Raw genomic sequence first — 19,590 nt, forward strand, 5'->3', positions numbered from 1 at the left:
CAGACGGTAAGTCCTTTTCTTGGAACTTGACAGACTAAATCTCTTGTGAAAAAAGTCAGAAATCGTGTTATTGATTCTTCACTTCTTGTGAATAGGTTTTTAACTCCTTTAATTAAGACAGGGACACACATTTCAACATTTGAGTTTCTACAAAAGTTGCAGTTTTTGTTTTAAATGTTGAACGATGCCTCACGTCATGTTGACATTGAACGTATAACAAAGTTGACGATTCAACGAGTCGACCTCGTCGTCTGCTGGTGAAGACTAGCAATAATAAGCAGCGCCGAAACTTTGCGATCCACATCTCAAGTGACTTCATCTTGGGACAAACGACAAGGATGTTGAATTTTGTTGAATAAATTGAACGAAAATAAAGGCAAGCTCTAAACGGTTTTAATCAATCGTTTTCGAGTTTCAAGGAGCAGATTTCACAGGCTTCCTTGCCCACCTTATCTTAATTTAGTTTTCCAGGCAACGATCGGTTAATCGGAGGGTGTGTTTATTGAACCTTCACCGGAAGAAAGCGACCAAATTTTGTTCGCGGCTAATTCTCACAATACTTTTTCCACTGAATGACATGAATGTTGCTGTTAACAAGACTAACTCATTTCAATTTACATTTGCATATTATAAATTAATTTGCAGATATCCTTATCTCTAAATATTAATTCTACTATGTTTGTCTTTTTTGGCGTTAGGTGTAATTGCATCGTTTTCATGGACAATTAATTTCTTTTTTCCTACTTAGCTTTGTTGTCTCTTTACTGGTGTTTTGCCTCTCTGTATGCTTCTACGAGTTCTATTTACTTTTTATGTCATATTTAAAGAAGCGATTGTTCCCTTCTTTGGAAGCGACGAAAGAATTCAGAATGTGGCAAATGTAACATCGCAAAGCAGCGGTTGTGAAAAAGGACATTTATGTCCATTGTTCAAATGTTGACAGTATCTTGGGCCGACCCAGAAGGACGCTGACTTTACCGCGTGGATAAAACTACGTAAAAACAATGAAAATGAAAGGTGAATTCGAAAAGCTGATACAATGCAACTAGGAAAAAGATTAATGTCTCTTCTTTTTTCATAAAAATAGGAGGCTCATATTATCAACGTCTTTCCCAGGAAACATTCTGGTAGGGTTCATTCATGTTTTTCAACATCTTGCCTTGAGTTCACCATTATGAAGTACTGTCAAACTTCTCAACTGAAAAAGTGCCCTAGGATCAAGATAAACTGTGAAAAGTACATTCATGAAACACAGGGGTGCGATTATTGCCTAAAGAACACATAATCGTTGAAATGATTCCATTTCGTTTCTTCGCTCTCAGAATCGTAGCCTGCTCCGCCTGCGGAGCTAGTAACAAGCTTAAAGCCTTTTTCGTGCAACTGGTCGAATGCCTTTTCCAGATAACTGTGTTTCAGATAGAATCGATTTGTATAGCGCTGAGCGGCATCGTCCCGGTCGGGATCTCTCGTCTCGTTAAGCCACTCGCCAAAGACCTCTCTCGCAAGCGCCACGTTTCCGCAGACTAAAATTCGCTGCAGCTTACGAAATTTGACGTCCGCCACACCATCACGTCCAAATGCGTACGTACCACGAACTCCGATGGATAGAAATCCAGATGGTTTATTATGGCTTATATCGCGGCCTGTTCTCGCTCGGTCCTGTTCTCGATGTAGAGCTTTGCTGAGACCTTTCATCCTAAAATACTCCGCCTCGACAAAGAGTCGATCTCTTTCGCTGAAATTCTCCGGGAGAGCGAGCTTGGAGTTTCGAAGGTAGTCCAGAATGTAGCGGAATAAGATACCGTCGCGATCGATGAAAAATCGGCCTCGAGAGTCTCGAGGGATTTTCTGTTTGCCGCTGAACATCGCACTTAGCAGTGAATCGGGGTCCTTCAGAAGAGTTGGAAGAGACGTCGTGTACAATTGTCCGCCCACATTCAGCTCTACAACGGCTGGTAAATTTTGATCTGGAGGTAATTCCTTCGGAGATTGCATATTTCTGAAAGCAGAGACGGCCAAAGGGGATAAAACCTCGTACGTCCAATACTTGCTTTCTTTCGGCGAAAAGTAAATAATAGTTTGTTCACTGCGCATGCGTAAAGGACCTTCCGAGTTTGTCCTTTCTTCTGAAAAACATCTGCTTAATCTAAGAAAATCATCGCGCGTGTAATAGTTAATACGTTCCCAAAAAGCAAAGTACGTCCAAAAACAATGTTTTCAAGTCTTTGTAACTTTCAATAAGACTTTTAGCCGTCAATGATTGATTTCTCTCCTTGCATTTTTTGTTAATTACGTGCCAGCTGAGCCAAAAGTCAACAGCGAATTGAATCTGCCCATTCATTTCATTTTTACCCTTCTTTCGCCAACTTGTAGTGGATAAGTTATAGATCGGCGCTTTCTTGCGAATGATTGAGTCGCAAAATCGATGCGTGGAAACTGAAGATGTCCGGCTGTCTTTTTGTCTATTGCTTTAATACCCTAGCCTTAAAAGAGTATATGAGAATTCGCCTTTTATGTTTGGTTCATTAGATTTTATTTCGCTAAATGCAGGATTTGCATTTGAAAACAAAGACGCGCCTTGTTCATTATTTTTGCCAAAAATATCTGTGTTACCTCGAGGCCCTACTCGTGTTAGTTATGTAATTCTGAGTTTTTAAAATTTTCTGTGAGCAAGGGTAGCGATAAAAATAAAAAAAATAATGAAATATAAAACAACCCGACGCATCGACATTGGAAAAACTTCAAGATAAAAGAAATTTGCATGAAAATCCTAATTGTGGGTTGTCAATATGAAATTGATCCTACCTACGCAGCCATAATTCAACAGGCTTGTCGTTTTTTAAGTGCGATTAAATTCTGTAACAATAAAGTACCGAAGTAACCAGAATTTGAAAGCTTAATTTACCTCTTCTCCTTGAGAATAAATTGTATTGCATTGTCCTACCTTTTCTTGAAATAGTAACTGACAAAATTGAGAGGCAAACTTCTTGTGATGCATGAATTAATTCCTTATAATTCTATTTCAAGCCTAACCCAGAAAACTCGACATGTCAAATAAACCGGTCAAATTTTGAGATCGGAACGAGCTTCTGGTGCTTCTTAAAGTAGAATTTGGTAGATCTCTTTTGTTGTTATTGTTTTTTTTTTCTCTCGCTTCCTCGAGTGATAGCTTTTTATTTCTATTTGTTTCCTTGGGAGACACCTGTTGGAAGACCATTGTATGAAAGAAAGGCTGTTAGGGAAAGCAGAATATCAATTATAGGGCAAGGTTGGAAATTAAGTGACGAGAAAATAAAGTACTGTCCGTTGTTATCACAACTCAAATTGTCAGACTTGCTAAACGTCTCCGGATAAGTGCGAAAAACCAGAGGGCCCCATCTTGCAGCCCTTTCTTGTAATTAATATTATGGGACAAACACATGCACTGTTCATGAAGAGCAGGGCGCGGCTACAAGTTGGAGCACCACAGTTTCTTTAGAAACTACCCCCTTCTTACAAGTTGGAGAACCTGTGTTGTGGTCTACAACTGCTCGTGCATTGTAATAGCCGAGTCAACTCGAGAGCCATTTGTTAGGAAATTTTAAATGAATACTATGTCACCTTCATAGCAGAACAAAATAAAGACAAAAGGAGCGACTCTAAATCGACATAAACATTGCAGACTGCTTCCTCTTCAGGGAAGGACATGCAAAACTCTTCACTTTCATAAAAAAAGTCATGCTTTGTATTTCTGGAATTCTTTAATTAATTGCTGAAAATGTTCGAAGCATCGGGTATTACGCATCGCTGCCGTTCGTGCAAGCACTCGATGTAGCTCACATTATTTCAACGTGGCACACGTAAAATCCTTCGACTTGACACCAAATTTTTCTTCCGACACGCAATGAAGGTACAACGTATATTCTTAAGAGCCGAAGCCTTGACGCCAAGGTCTGTTTGTAAACACAACATGGTTTCCAGCACTACTCATCTCAGCGTTGTGGCTGGAAGATACTGATTACATCACGATTTCAGTTGATAATATATATGGAATCGCTATGTATTATGGGATACTATTCTACTGACCAATTTTTTTTTTCGTAATCTAATTAACATCTGAGGTAATGAGGGTCGACATCTGGAATTCGCATCATTCTTTCAGAAATGTTTTATTTCAAAACCATCTGAACGCGCTTTTAGTTTTAAATAACAATTTTTTTCCTCTCCAGTCTCAAATAAAACACACGATAACACATTGATGAGAGAGTCTTATTTCGTGATGAAACACAAAGGTCGTAGCGATGCCATCAAAACTACATCTTGAAAAATAGCCTTTCGGCGAATATGGCTCCCTGTGGTATTTCTCTTTCTATTCCCGCCTGAAATTAAAATCAACAGGTATTGGATTTCTGAGCATTTTGTTCTGCTTATTTTGGCGTGTAATTTATCTGCATGTCCCATTACCTGAAACTGTATTGGTATCTTTGTCTCTGCAAGAAATTCATTGTGGTTCTTTTGTCGCGTCTGTTTCTCTTAGTACGCCAGTTCCCGGAGTCAGGGATCGATTGGCGGTTTGCTTTGTTGATGACGCTAAGTTTAATTTAGTGGCCCTTCATGATCGTGGAGTCAATTTTGTTGATTTTAGCTAAAATTCTCTCGTTGATTTGTTTATCAAGTTCTAGAACACGTCTGTTGAAATCCGGTGCTGTCGAGGTTTTTATGTCAACTTCTTCAAAAGCGTTGTCCGTGAGGAAATCATGAATTGAATCGGGAGCGACATTTGAAAAGATTTAAGACCCAGCGAATTCAGAGGTAAGTGTTACCCCGCGTTGTTACTAAGGCCACCCCAATCTTTGAATTATCGGGAGGTTGATAGTTGCTTCACGCGCCGCCTAATTTTGATGTCGTTTCCGAAAGTCCCTCACATTCCAAAGAAATAATTTCAAAATGGCAAAGGTCGTTTCGAGCGTGCCTGGACCGATACCTGCAGCATTTTCGCGTTGTCTAACAACTACCTCAGTAAAAACACCATCATGATGGTGTTTGCTTAAGTGGTCATTATTTCCTTCGGAGCTGTTGAAATCAATTGCAGTTTCTTTAATTTGCTTTTTCTTGTGAGTATCCGTGCCCCGTAGCAATAAAAAGACTAACTGACGAGCCGTATTTCCTTTTATTATGGAAGCCGGGAAATGACATGTATGTATCATTCGAAGTTTTTTTACGAACACATTCAATTCGTAGCGATTAAACTTCGAGGGATTTTCACTTCCATAGCGTGACATTAATTCCTTTTTCCCAAATTTCCTGCTCTCTCAGCTCTTTGGTTTTGACTTCTTAGTTTTGCTGTTATGTAGAGCGAATGTTCGACGTCAAACATGGTAAAGTAGTTTGAGATCATTGTGTTCTCTTTGTCTGAAAATGAGTAACTTTTAAATAAATTTGTATGTTTCATTAAACAAATAAGATGCAACATGACACAGTTAAACAAATATCCTGGGTGCAAGCTAAGAGGAATTTAACAAAGCAGTGTACGCGATTCAAAGTAGACTTGCCACAAGTCGACCTTATGAGAATCCCAGAAGAAAATGTTTTGGCGGGCCGAAGCGTGATTTTTCGGACGCGAAGCGGATGAGCCAGCGACGAAGTCGCGAGAGCTTTTCGTCCTGTGCGCCATGCATCTACAGGTCTCTACATGAGACAAATGACTTTTCGAAAGTCTAGATTCAAAGCCAACCGGGATTGAAATTATTCTGCCCTGGAACCGTTTGCCTCGAATCGCGTAGCGCCGTGTTTTCTGGCCTTGAAAAAAAAAAGCCCTCTTGCATCCAGGGTATTGAAAGCGTGCAACTGATATGGAGCACGTGAGATGATTTGTGTCATGTTAAAAACGTGATAACTTTTTCATTGTTTCATGTAGGCTATTGTTTTCTTCTCTTTACAGTTGTAGCTCCCTCACCTTATTTTACGTTATTCGTGTCATAGCAAACCGGCCAAGTCAAATTTATTTTTAGTTGCAAGTTTGGAAAAATTGCTCTCCCATTGAGTGGACTCAGTGCAAGTGTGTGTGCGAGGAAGGGGAAAAGTTCCTTCAATTCCTGTAGCGGCACGGCACAACCCCGACAGGTAATCTCCAATATCGATATCGCTTAAGTGACGTCCTTTCCCATCCAAGTCTTGTCAGTGACAGACTTCATCAACACTTTTGATCGCGATAGGTTCTTAGTGCGAAGGTTATGGGTGATCTCTGATCTTAGGCGATCTTTTACGGTGATAAGTTAAGGTAAGAATAATATTTAGTCGTAGGTTTGGACAGTGGCCGGAATAAGATCAATAGTAAGATAGAAAGGCGGGGATATCGATATTTTGTCCTCCCTGTAGGAAAAGTCGATCACTTCATAGCAAACCTCTTTTCGCCGGACATGTTTTCCTCCTCGTAAGTTCTTAGAGTGACGGTTTTTGGTAATCTTAATTAAAAAGTCATTCATTATTTTCATGGCGGCAAGCGCGAAAATCATAATCTTCTTATAAAGATGTCAACTCGGTTTTTGATATGAAAAACATCTTATGCACATGCAATGTGCGTGTTTCTAAAATGAAGCTTTCGTATGCGGTTGAATATAAAACCATTTGCCTGCAAGCTTCACATTCTGAGTTAGAGAAAGTTGCATGTTGCATACTGACTCAGACTATAGCAAACAAGTACCAGGCAATTTCAGGGATTTAAACACAGACGAGACATGGTGGCCAAGATAATGTTTACGAGAGCTGGATGCATTAGTTTGCTCTCGGCCCAGCCCGGGTAACCTCTCGTGTGAACTTCACCTCACGTGTTGCGAAAGCAAATTAACACCTATGAACTGATGCCCTGCATCCTGAGGCTGCAGCCCTTTGTATGGATCCAATGAAAAATATTTGGCTTTGAGTTTGACCTATGAGTCAAATTAAGGGTTCCACTCCTGTAAGGTGGTGCTCATCCATCAATTCGTTCAAGTTCCAAAGAATAGGAGTTACAGAGCATCGAATAAGAGACCAGAAATCTTTTTCTGTGCCACAATATCTGTGATGAGAACAAATCAAATCTACTGAGCCCTTTGTTTTGTTTGGATGGCACAAAGTAAAGTCGAGAATGTTAATCCGTTTAATTCAAACCCACTGGTGCGGACGTGTCAGTATTCGATACTTGTTACACCTTGTTACCGAGGATATAGGACGCGGCGTTGGGTGTTATTCCTTTATAATTTTTAACCCTTTTTCGCATCCTAAGATAATGCGGTTTCATTCCTTTCTGAGTTTTTCCTTCTAAAAACCGTTTTCCAAAGGGAGTATAGTTGTTTTAATGATAAAGGTGTCCTTTATGGCGGAGACGTCACAATGTAGTGAAGTTCTATCCTCCACGATAAATCTCACCGGGCAATGACTCAAGATCCGAGAACGTCAAACTCTTAGCTAATTCGGTACTTCACATGTCGCAAGATTTGACAAGTCTTCCTTTGTAGCTGGGATCTAAATTGAGTAACGGACGCAAATAAAACCAATTCTACAGAAATGTAGCTATTGAGAGCGGACAGCCTTAACTGAACATGTTTTCAGCTACCGTCCACCGTTTCCGTACTCAGAAGCAAAACGCTATCGTTTTGACTTGTTTCCGCGCTTTCTACCAGTGGAGGTGATTAGCAACACCTGCATGTGGCTGTAACCAGTTTTCTACTTGACGGGATTAAGGTGCCTTTTTCTTTTTTTTCGACCGTAAAGTTAATACCTAATTCCTGTTTTAAGATCATTAGTTCGCCGTTATTAATACTCGGAAGGTTCGCTCGAATGTTTTCATGTCACTATCCATGGTATCGTTCAAACTTAAAAGCATTACACCGTCTGTGAGCTTTAATATTACCAAAAGAAATGTCAAAAATTCTGAATAATTAGATAAACAGTGCTGGTGTAGTACAAACAGCATGATGCGAAAAAATATTTCTCCACTTCACTTATGATACAGGTAAATCTCTGACATTTGGTCCAATTTAATTAAGTGCCAGCCGAGGATATTCCCACTCCGTTAGTCTCTAATGACAGAATTTGAAATTTTATCTCAGACCACTGTTAACATCCGCGCCTGAAATACTGATTTTGCTGCTGTGAAACTCGGCTGAGGTCGCCTTTATTTAAATGACGATGATGCAAGACCAAACTTCAAGTTCTCCGTTTTAGTAAGTGTCTCTCCGTTTGGAGAGTAATCAGAATAAAGCATGAGCAACTATCGTATGACTTAAGGTGAGCGACAACCTTGTAAGGTATTCGTTTCATTTTATTTTAATTACTTGAAGAAACAAATTAGCTTTAACAAGACTAACGCGGGACAATCATCTTGCAATGGATATTGCAAAGGGAAGGTTTGACTCGAGGGAAATGCCCCATGGAAATTTAGGATTTGTTGGCATTTTCAACCTGTCCTGAAACGAGTTGGATAAAGATGGCTTGGGGCGTGGTTTTCAGACAGCCTGTTTAAATTGTTCGTCTATGCTATTGGGTAAGATTGTATTTAGACTGTGCTCGATTTCCACAAGAAAGAGCACATATTTACTAAATGAGAACAAAAATAATAGCAATAATAGTGTGATATAAAAGGAGAAAATCTTTGTGGTCAATTATGACGGCGGTCGGCGGGGCGAAGCCGAGAATTTGTAAATCTAAAACAGCTCTCCCGCGACTTACGGCAACGAAATTATGAAAAAAAAAAAAAATGGGACTGTGATCGATATACTGGCCGTGGTTAATTAAAACATTGAATCTCAATTATAGAGCAAGGGAGACATTTGAAGTGTTTTGCAATTTACAAGGTTATAAATGTGAACTTCTAGCTGTCACCCTCTTGAACTATTAATGGCATGTTTCAGAACCTTCATTTACCGAATACTGAGTGGAGAGGTTTTATTAGTGGTTTTCCACCGATCTCTAGAGACACAGATAACAGTCCTGCAATGTACGAACAAAAGGAGCTAACCGATGAGGGATTCTTTGTTTTCGTACATCAAAATGGCGACGATGACGTAATGTGAAAACCTGACCTATTCGATGGCAGTCGGCATCCTTTCGATACCGAGGAGGGTATTATCAGGATCATCTAATATCGCACCACGGCTGGCCATTTTGAAATAAAGTAGTTGAGAACAAATTCGGCTACGATCGCTACGGCAACACTATTACTGAAGCATTTAAGAGTGCTGCACGTGCGACAAGCACTTTATTCCATTCAACATGAAGTGATGCCAAATCTAAAGGTTTTTAAGACAACGTGAGCAAGCTGCAACGATTGTTCTGCCTCTGTCTTTGTTTGAAGACCGTTGGAACCAATCCGTGATTTAATACTTATATATCTCCTACATTGTACAACATGTGATGGAAATACTGTTGAAAGGAACGTGGAATACTTTCGATAGTGCAAAGTTTTTTTTGAAGAGACGTTTTGGTCGAGGTTGTTAAGGAGGCTCAAACCAGTTTGATACAACGCTGGGCCGCGTAACGGCAGTTTGGACGTAATTGGTCCCCATAGCAACAGGAAAGCCCACTACGTTTCTATAGTACTATATTATAGACTTTAAACGCTTACATATAAAAACAAACACATATTTTGTTGAAAAGTGATCAGCAGGTTGAGATGACACTCGCCAAGGTAAAAAAAAAACACTGTGAGGCGGATTCAGTCACCTTTAATTTTCTAGTTGTGAGGGTAGCTCTGAATCCACCCCAGGAAATTTTTTGCAGAGTTTGAACTTGACCTGGTTATCGCTTTCTGGGGAAAAAGGCCAAGAATATTATGTCTGTTTTTCAGCAAGATATAAGGCCTAGTTTTCATAGGTCTGGAAAATCCCAGACGATCGGGGATTTCACAGTTTCCCGACCGTGCCAGATTTTGCCGACTAATGAAAACCATAAATCGTAGACATCCCCGATAATCTGCGATGGTCGGGGACGAATCGGGAAAATAGGAAGCGTTTCTATTTTCCCGACGTGTCGCAGACTTTTGCGATCGTCGGCGATCATTCCCGACGTATGAAAACTCAAATTTGTACTGTCGGAGACGTCGGCGATGGTTTTAGCTCGTTAAGCCTAGTTTTCATATGTCGGGAAAATCCCAGACCATCGCCGGGGATTTCGCAGTTTCCCGACCGTACCAGATTTTGTCGACATATCGGAAAATCGCCAGATGCTTGTCCTAGATTCTCCCGATAGTGACTTTGGCGGAAAATGAAAAGTGCGCCGAAAATTGAAACTTGCAATTTAGAGGATTGGTAACGAGCTAAAAACCATCGCTGACGTCCCTGAAAGTACAAATTTGAGTTTTCATATGTCGGAAATGATCGCCGACGAACGCAAAAATCTGGGACACGTCGGGAAAATAGAAACGCTTTCTATCTTCCCGATTCGTCCCCGACCATCGCAGATTATCGGGGATGTCTACGATTTATGGTTTTCATTAGTCGGCAAAATCTGGGATGGTCGGGAAACTGCGAAATCCCCGATCGTCTGGGATTTTCCCGACATATGAAAACTAGGCTTTAGCAATCCTGTAAATTGCCAGTTTCAAGGTTTGGCGAGCTGTTGGTTTGGCGTACTTTCCATTTATCTGGGCAAGAGAAAATGAGGGGACAGAGAGGGAGGCTCAAGGCGTTGGCCGGGATATGTTATGTCCACAAAAGTTATTTTTAGATGAGCGGAAGTCTTTGTTCTAGCGGAAGTCTGTCTTCTGAGACGTCCGCATGCAGTCTTGCCTTGCTCTCACGTTCTTAGTGAAAAGATTAAAGAGAAAATGATGGCGCACGTGGAAGGCTGATGAATATATATTTTCTTTCAAACATCGGACCGAGGTTGGCCTGCATGCGGACGTCTCGGAAGACTTCCGCTCGTCTAAAAATAACTTTCGTGGACATGACATATCCCAAGGGCTGGACCGGGAACCTCCTTCTCTGTCCCCTCATTTTCTCTTGATCTGGGACAACTGTCTGGCGATTTTTAGACATGTCGGCAAAATCTGGGATGGTCGGGAAACTGCGAAATCCCCGATCGTCTGGGATTTTCCCGTCATATGAAAACTAGGCTTGTTGCTATGGTAACCTATACATCACATTATTAACGCCTTTTGTTTTAAACTTTACTCTGTTGTTGCAAATGGTACCATAACATAGCTGTTTGAAGATATGGTGGGAGTCAATCCTTCTAAATCTGTAGCACGGGTTCCTTGGAATTGGTTTGATCCTAGGGGAGGGGACAATGATTATGATAACTATTGACGCAAACTAGAGGAAATATTTCACGAATTAGAGCACCCTAAACGAATAATTACACTTATGACCTGGCGATCCTCTATTGCTAAATAGTCGTGAATGATTTGTTTTAGCGGTCAGTAAATGCAATGAAAGGTCCCGAGTGGTTTTCGATTTATCAGCTAAGGCAAGCCAATCTTTCGTCCGACCCCTATGTCCGACAACGAACAGTTTTGATATGAAACACAAGATCGCCCTTTTGCACGAGACAGTAGACGTGCAACAAACTCTAGTGCGTTTATTTTCCAAGCAGTAGACGGTACGAGTTCGCGAACTAGAGACTTCGCATCTTCTCTCTCATGCTTCACAATGGGGAAGTAATTTAATAATGGAGGTTGAATCTTAAGGTTAATCAAGCTTTGCCGTTGCAGCGTCAATTCCCAACTTCGTAATGACACGGATTATATTGCGAGTGACAATTCTCTCAGACATAAAGCTTGCCGGAGGCTCGACTGATAGACTTCTTTGGGGCGAGCTGAACACCTCAGAGCGATTTGAAATTCCGTTACTAAGAATTGTCTCTCTGTCGACTCTTCTTTGCGGAAGATAGAGCCGGAATTTGTCTTGACATAGACAAACTTCATTACATGAAAACTGAAACCATAAGACACTTAGTCACTTTTTGAACTATGAGCAAGAGTGAGGGTGTCAACGAGATTAGCCAAAGTGATCCATGTGATCTTGTTAAGCAACTGATTTGCGACAGCATTCGTGTTTCTTGCTCTCGCTTAACGAGCGCCTAAATTTGATCTTAAATTCATATTTAGGCACAAAACTTCTTGTTCATAAGTTTGCTTTAAAGGTTCATGTTTGCGACTGCGCATTGCGCGTGCTGTTCATGTAGCAAGGGACACCAACACGGTGGTTTAAGTTCTCTCACGTGATGGTCGACTGCATGGGCTGGAGCTGATCTCGTGATCTGCGCATGCCTTTTTTCGTCGAGCGTCCGTTAAAGCCTGGCTTTCAGCTAATCCTGGCGACTTTCGAAAACTGAGTTGAGCTAAGCTTAAGGTATATCCGAACTGGAGCCAAATACAGGGTGGTTTTTGCGGAGGTCTGAAAAGGAAATACCTCGAGGGAAAATCCACGGAGAGGAGTCGAGACCAGCATCACTAGTATTTGAACCCGGAACTTGTTTTTGTGGAAAGCGACTGAAATAACGCGCCAACACGCCAGCCCTGTTTCGTGTTAGTCATGTTCTTGCGCAAGAGCACAAAAAAAAAAAAACCCACAATAGACCTCTTTCATAATGGCGGCCAAATAAAATATTCTTTTGTAATAAGCCTTTCTTGCCTCGCTACGACGAGCAAATTTCAAAAGAATACTTGTTTCAAAATGAGGGCAGTAGGTCTAATTAGTATAAATACACAATAATGTAAAGAAGTGGTCGATGCGAATTACGTTTAGCACGCTTTCTTGAGGGGTGAATGTTAATAGAATTTGTGATCTGGTATTGAGAAATCAACATGTGGCATAACATTATGCGATTTTGATCGAGCTCCCCTGGTCATTGTATTGACAGATTCAACCAAATGTAGCAGTCCTCTAAAATTGCAAACAAAAAAAAAACAAAAAAATTGCTTCAAACGCTACCGAAGAATTAAGTCAACAATTTTTGCATGAGGGTTTCCTAAGTTTTGCTCGACCTCTTGGCTGAGGCCTATCAAAACAAACTTGCGAAATCTGTCAAATAAGTGACACGTCTGCCTGTTTCAAGCCATCGGTCAAGGAAATGTATTTCGGAGTTGCTAAGCATTGTAAGGAATCTGCCGACTAAAGAGCACCGCATTAAAAACTATCTTTCTAAAATTTTGCAATCTTTTAGTCAACAATAAAATTTGGTCTTTGAAATCGTTTAAAATTGAATGCATGCTACAAAAGAAATGCTCATTTTAAGAAATTGCCCGTGGGCCCATAGTTTACTGTAGATGGTTATAATTTGAGAAATCATACATATTTTAGATTCTTGGCGATATTTTATTGTAGATACAAGAAAGAGTAGGTGATCAAGATTGTCAATACTTTAGGCGCTTGACTACTAATACTTTAGGTGTTTGACTACAATCTGTGGTAAAATATTTAAAATATCATGGAGACTTTCCAAGAAAGTTGTTTGTTTGTAAATCTCTTGTAAAAGCATTATATCTGACAGTACTTCATGAGACAATTAGTGTGGGCGTTTTGCAGCGTTCTTGAGCAAATATTTTCTGTGAAAATGTACACACTAAAGCCAGAAAGTTCAGTTTATCAAGAAATAAAAGACTAGTTCAAGAATTTGTACATTAAAAAATCCAGCTTATATAATATTTTTCCAAAATTATCTTGCCTTTGAAAGAACTGTTCTTTCTCTTGCATCTTCATTGTTGGATTATTAACACACGCACTGACAAATATTAATACATGCAATATACTTTTCGAGAAAATTATTGATAGAGCTTCCTTAAGAGGAATATTTTGATGACATTTCGTCGATGTCCTTTCGCTGTTAGATAAGTTCGTCTATCCACTCAGTCTACTCTTCAGCAGTGTCAATTTATTTTCGATCTCAAGGACAAGTGGCAGAGCAATGGTTATTTTCTTAACTTGATAAGACTACTGACAATTTTAAGTTTATCAAGGTTATTCTAGAATTACAGGAGATTAATACTTATCAATATTCTTTGGTAGAAAGGAAATCCAATTATCTCGAGCTGAATGCTGTACGCTGCAAGTCCGTTGAAGGACTTCGATGCCTCTTCAACTACAAGGAAAGATAACTTCTTAAACACCAAATTCACAGGCAGGTAGTTAATCTATTAACTTTGTGTTTTATATGTCGATAAACCGAATGTCGTTTATTGGGGCAAGTACCTTCGATTTGGGTGTATCTAGGAGCTAGCTAATGGTGCTCTAAATTTCCAACTAAGTCTTTGCAGTTGACTTTTATATTTATCAATTGTTTTAGTTCTGGGTCGAAGAGCTTAGCTGAACTTTAGCGAATTACAGCACTGGTGTATATTGTATGCAACAAAAGAAGTCCACTCCGGCACTCCGGAAATCTTTCCCACTGAACAAACAAGTTTTGGTGTGTATGCGCCTAAAATTTCCGCATCAAGCATCAGGAACCAGCATTCCTTTTCAAACTAACTATAAGCAGCTTGCCAGTGCAGTGAATAGATTTAAGCACTTTATTCACTATTTCCCTTTGCTTGGGATCCGGTCAAGCTTTGAATATCTGTTTACGATAGGCAAACGGCACGAGAATTAAAAACTTCAAGGACTATCCCCGCTTGTTCGTAACCTCTAGATGACCCGGTTAGGGCGAAAAAACAAAGAAGAAGAGGTTATCTGAAAGGTATCCAGGAAACGTCTAGACATGACATGACATGACGATGGCGCAAAGCTGATAAATTGATCGAAACCTCTGTCGTACGGTAATGGACGACAGTTCACGTATTTACTCGCAGTGTACTTTGTTACAGCAATTGTTATCTTCTCGAAATTCCTTCTCAGTTAGATATTTTACAAATAAACGTTTAAGTCCACTCAATTAAATCCAAATCGCTTGTGGTCAGGTGTCCTTGTTATGATTTTAGAGCAACCAATGTGCATTCAGAAACCCCTTTGCTTTTACGGAAGTCTCCCGCAGATCAGTCAGCCGAGAGTTTCCAGACTGGTCATAAACCCCACATCCCTTTCCTCCTGCCAATTACCATTTGCCAGCTAATCGCCGATAGTTGTGTATCATCCATTTGGTAAAATCGAAGCAAGTGGTTTGACCGATTACGTTTTGCAGCCGGAAGTTTATAAAATGTTGCGTTTTTTTTAAATGGAAATACATGGAATAGCTCAGTGGGAGTCATAGTTTTTATAACGAAAAACAAGTAGGATTGCCTCAAAGGTCAAACTCCCGTCTACGGTAAGGGGAAGGAAACGTGCTTAATAAATAGCTCTTAGTTACTCCACTAAATTAATATATCAATAAAATACTGAAGAGGTACACAGGCCAAAAATTTAGATCCATTAACGCTGTGACGTTTTCGGCTTTGGTCCACATCTCTGGTTGGTAGTAGCGAACAAAAATCCGGCTAATGGTTCGATAAAAGACGAGGGAAAATAAGTAACGGCAGGTGAATTCGAAGGTCGATCTCTCATAGAAGCAGTTTAGGCAGGTCTTGTACTTTTATAAAGATGAATACAAACAGCTTTCAGCCTTGAACAAGAGGCCTGTTGTTCAAAAACTATTTTCGAGTATTTCACCGAGAATTCATGGTATTGCACTGGAATTTTATCTTGCACATATCCGAATATAAGTTCATCCAAATGTTTTTTTTTAAGGGATCTTGGATGTCACTTTCATATAATTTGCGCATCCTAATAGTTTGCTATTGAAAAAATAGCATTTTCAAGGAGCTTTTGGAATGAGTCAGCACTGATACTGCCAGACAGGGTCACCTAATGAAATCGGAAATACAAAGTGAAGGAATCAAGTTCTGAAGTGGGTATTGCATGCCAAAGTTAATAAAACACTTTTCTCTGTCTTTTCAAAGATAAGAATTTTAATTACTGAGACGCGATTCACGGTACGTTTGGTTTCTTCGGCCTTCTCATAGTTGTGTTTAACCTTCAGAAACCTTTCCACAGACTTACAGCTAGAGGTATCACAGTTGAACGTCAAGTTGTTGCCTGGATTGTTACTGGACTCCATTGCTGGGAAGAATCACAGCCGTTATCTGTTGGACGCAGCCTAGAGATAATCCAGTCAGGTAACCGAGATTGAGTCAACCTACATTGAAGTGCATGTATTTAGTAATAAAGCACACGTAGATCGGGTCAATATGCTGTATTTAGTAGCTTCATCAAACAAAAATGTAACTTATCGATCAGATTGAGAAAAAGAGAGTTTTCAAGGTGAAACTCAGTGGAAAGTGGAAATGGTTTCCCCGGAGACGAGTCATGAATCAGATGAAATTCGAGACGAAATGTTACCACAATATCCTTGCACTGAACTGTTCATCAAAGTTTGATAGGAATTTAGGAAAGGAAAGGATCGGAAAGGAACTTTATTTACCAAGTGTCTAGTCGTTTTAGCGCTGGAGCTCTACTGAATTGGGGACATTGTAAGTGAAATTAACAAATAACGCATTTCAAGTCAAATGTTGGTTTTTGAGGAGAGGGGAAACCGGAGTACCCGGAGAAAAACCTCTCGGTGCAGAGTAGAGAACCAACAAACTCAACCCACATATGACGCTGACTCTGGGAATCAAACCCAGAATATAACGGAATACGTGGTAGAGTTTGACTCGAGGGTCGTATTCGTTAGAACCATGATCGATTCAACGTAGGGAAAATTCAACTGGAAAATATTTTCTTTACTATATCAGGGTTTCGCTTAATCGAGGTTCTTTTCCATACATTTTACTGTAAATTGAGTCAAGAATTTCGTTTGTTATTTCAAGGAAAGTTTGCAGTTAAACCACACTTCCTCTGTAGTAGGCAGCACAATCTTTCATGTTTGGGACCAGCAGCTTGTTTTCTCCCTTCTTTTTTAAATCATAAACCGTCTTCTTCCTTCTTCGGAGAATAGATCGTTGGCCTGGACTGAGTGAATGTTCCTGTATTGCAAAGATTGATTTGCATAATTATCCACCAGCGCTTCTAGAAGGTTAACAAAACATAACCTTTTCAGTGTTCTTCATAATGTGTTTTATGTGTCAGCATGGGATGCACTTAAGCCAAAAGAAAACTTCCGCCTTTTCTTATCCTGTCATTTATTCACACATTGTTGCCTTATCACATCGATTGACGTTCACCTTACATGTACACCTATTCACATCTTAATTCGTCAAAGCCACCGTAAAAAATTAACCTTACGATTTGCTATCGATAATCATGTTTGAAAAGGACAGCTCTATTTAAATTAATTAATTTAGTTTCCAATTTCAAGTTTTCCAAGTACAATTAGCGACGTGTTATAATTTCAAGAGTGTTTTGTCTGTTTCGAGAGCTACTGATTTGTGACCCCCTTATCGATCCTAACGTGATGAGAGCGTGCTTATTTACTGCCAAAGTTGCAAAAAGGAACAGAAGAAGTGGAAAGAGCATCAAAACCTATAGCCCATGTGAATTCACCGAAAATTTTCAGTGGTCGAGTTGCAAGGCCATTTTCTTTAGGTGTATACTGATTGAAGCAGTGAAAACAGGTATTTTACTTTAGAAATTTAAATTTCTGTGATGACATTTCACTGTTCTTTGGTTTCGGCCTTAAAATAGTCAACCGCTGTTTGTACATACCTCGCTCGTTGAACTTTTAATTAATTGGTCTTGATGTGTTAATTGTTTTGGCTGTCATCTGTAATGAATCTCGAAGCATTTCCTTGAATGCAAAGAATCTCCAAGGATATACCTGTAAAATATACTTCTTCAACCCAATCATGGCGTCCACATCAATTACTGAACTTTGAATATATGATTGACAATTTTCAAGTATTCATTTATTGTTGCATGAAGCAGAACAAGTCCGTTAGATTAGAGATTTGCCAATTTAAAACTTAGCATACACTGCTTTGAAAATGGCTTTTAAGGATATGCGTTTATCGATGATGTCTCGAGCTACATTTAAGTCAGTCCTGGTCAAACGTGACTTTATTTGATTATAAACATTTCTTAATCAGTTTTTCTTGTTAAGATCAAGTTAACAAAAGTAATTTGAAATGCTCTTTATTGACTTTATTACCCTTTCACCTTGCATATAGCTATATGTTAACTGAAAATTTGATAATCCAAACGGCTGAATCAATGAAGAACAGTGATCAACTCCATGCCAAAGACTATTTGATTTAATTTCCATACAGACCACGAGCATTATTAAGAAAGCAATTTAAAGTTATTTTGTCACTGCTAAAGCCCGCTAAAATTCGAGTATCATGTGTCTTCCTTGCACTGACTGATATTTAAGTCGGTGCTGGATCTGTTTTATGACCTTTCAGCATCGATTCTTAAAGCCAGTTTACACGGTACGATTTGTCGACCGGTTTTGTCGGGCCGATAAATCGTACCGTCTAAATTGTGTAAAACGTGTTATTTTTCCTCAAAAGATCTTACCGTTGTCCTTTTAGTATATGCGCTATTTTGAATGCTTTTAAGTATTTATGGACATGGCCCTCACGCATGGGACACTGAAAAACGCAGACTGCAGACTGTGCAGACCGTCTGTAAAATGAAAATTCGGTAGCCTGAATTAGGCCTAAATAACATTCAGGCTAGCCTGTTTACGGTTAGCTCTCAATAACAGTGAGGGTAACGCCATATTTTACCCCTGGGTCTGCACGGTCTGCAGTCAGCGTTTTGACGTGACCGCTCTCGCATACTCTTTGGTATTGACATGGCGGTTTCTCTCGGAGTGTCGACCCGACACCGGTTTTCATTTCCATGAATCGGACGTTTATCGGCTGTCAAAATACACGCACGATTTGCGTTCCGACGCCGTCGGACCGATAAATCGGGCCGACAAATCGTACCGTGTAATTAATTGCAGACAGGGGAGTAATCATTATAGGAGAGAACAACGTGGAACGACGGTGGTTGTTTCGTCTGTTTCGTTAGATCTGGTCGTGTCTTAGCTTCATGTTGTCCTTGTTTATCTTGTTTAATTTATGTCTGTTTTACTTTATGAGTATGATAATTTATGATATGAGATAATTTGACAGACACGAGGAAGCGCGCACCACCTGGGACCACGGCAACGAAAACAAGAATATTTAACAATTATTCCATGAGCGCGGGTTGGATATGAGATGGTAAATAGCCAACGAGGTAAATAGCCAGTCTCATATCCAACAAACAAGCGCGAATGGAATAACTGTTTTGTTTTAAACTCCAAAAGTTTGGAAGTACGAAATACGACCGAAAAAAGCGAGAAAATCCGAGCGAAATCGAAAAAAAACTTGATGAAGATGCGATGTTGTGTAATACCTTGGTGGTCAGACAGACGTAAGCTCATCACAAAAACATTTCTTTACTTTTCGCGTACTTCTAAACGTCGGAATTGATCCAAATTTTCCACGAAAAAAAGTTTTTTTTTTGGCTTTATTCAAAGATAACTTTTGCTTTCCGGCGAAAAACATTTTAGTTTAGCAACGCTTAACGCAATCATTTACCATATAAGGTCAAACTAAGGGGTATATGAGCTGATAACCGAGATTGAGTGAACCAATCAGAGCACGCGAAATGCATTATCCGAGAATGAGAATTTAATATTTAATATTGGTTAAATGAGAGAATGAGGACAAATAATCGTGCTTCACGCATGGCT

General features: G+C 39.8%; 2 protein-coding genes across 12 annotated transcripts in view; one reads left to right on the forward strand and one right to left on the reverse strand.

Annotated features, from left to right (window-relative positions):
• Positions 1 to 478: 478 nt before the first annotated feature.
• LOC137999907 (BTB/POZ domain-containing protein KCTD16-like) lies at positions 479 to 2,484 on the reverse strand. The gene has a single exon (XM_068845879.1). The coding sequence runs from the start codon at positions 2,092 to 2,094 to the stop codon at positions 1,264 to 1,266; it is 831 nt and encodes a 276-aa protein (XP_068701980.1). The 5' UTR covers positions 2,095 to 2,484; the 3' UTR covers positions 479 to 1,263.
• Positions 2,485 to 4,652: 2,168 nt separating this feature from the next.
• LOC137999913 (protein inturned-like) overlaps positions 4,653 to 19,590 on the forward strand; it is a 37,476-nt gene continuing 22,538 nt past the window's right edge. For 2 of the 11 annotated variants that reach the window (XM_068845885.1, XM_068845896.1), the window contains exons 1-5: positions 4,653 to 4,791; positions 5,921 to 6,102; positions 8,070 to 8,183; positions 13,965 to 14,080; positions 15,921 to 16,042. The gene's annotated coding sequence lies outside the window, so the exon portion shown is untranslated. Of the gene's footprint in view, positions 4,792 to 5,920; positions 6,103 to 8,069; positions 8,184 to 13,964; positions 14,081 to 15,388; positions 15,407 to 15,637; positions 15,775 to 15,906; positions 16,043 to 16,266; positions 16,397 to 17,180; positions 17,480 to 19,590 lie in introns of those variants that run through there. The other 9 variants (XM_068845887.1, XM_068845888.1, XM_068845889.1 and 6 more) reach the window with 9 other exon arrangements.

This window comes from Montipora foliosa, chromosome 4 (assembly GCF_036669935.1).
Source record: "Montipora foliosa isolate CH-2021 chromosome 4, ASM3666993v2, whole genome shotgun sequence".
Lineage (NCBI taxonomy): Eukaryota > Metazoa > Cnidaria > Anthozoa > Scleractinia > Acroporidae > Montipora > Montipora foliosa.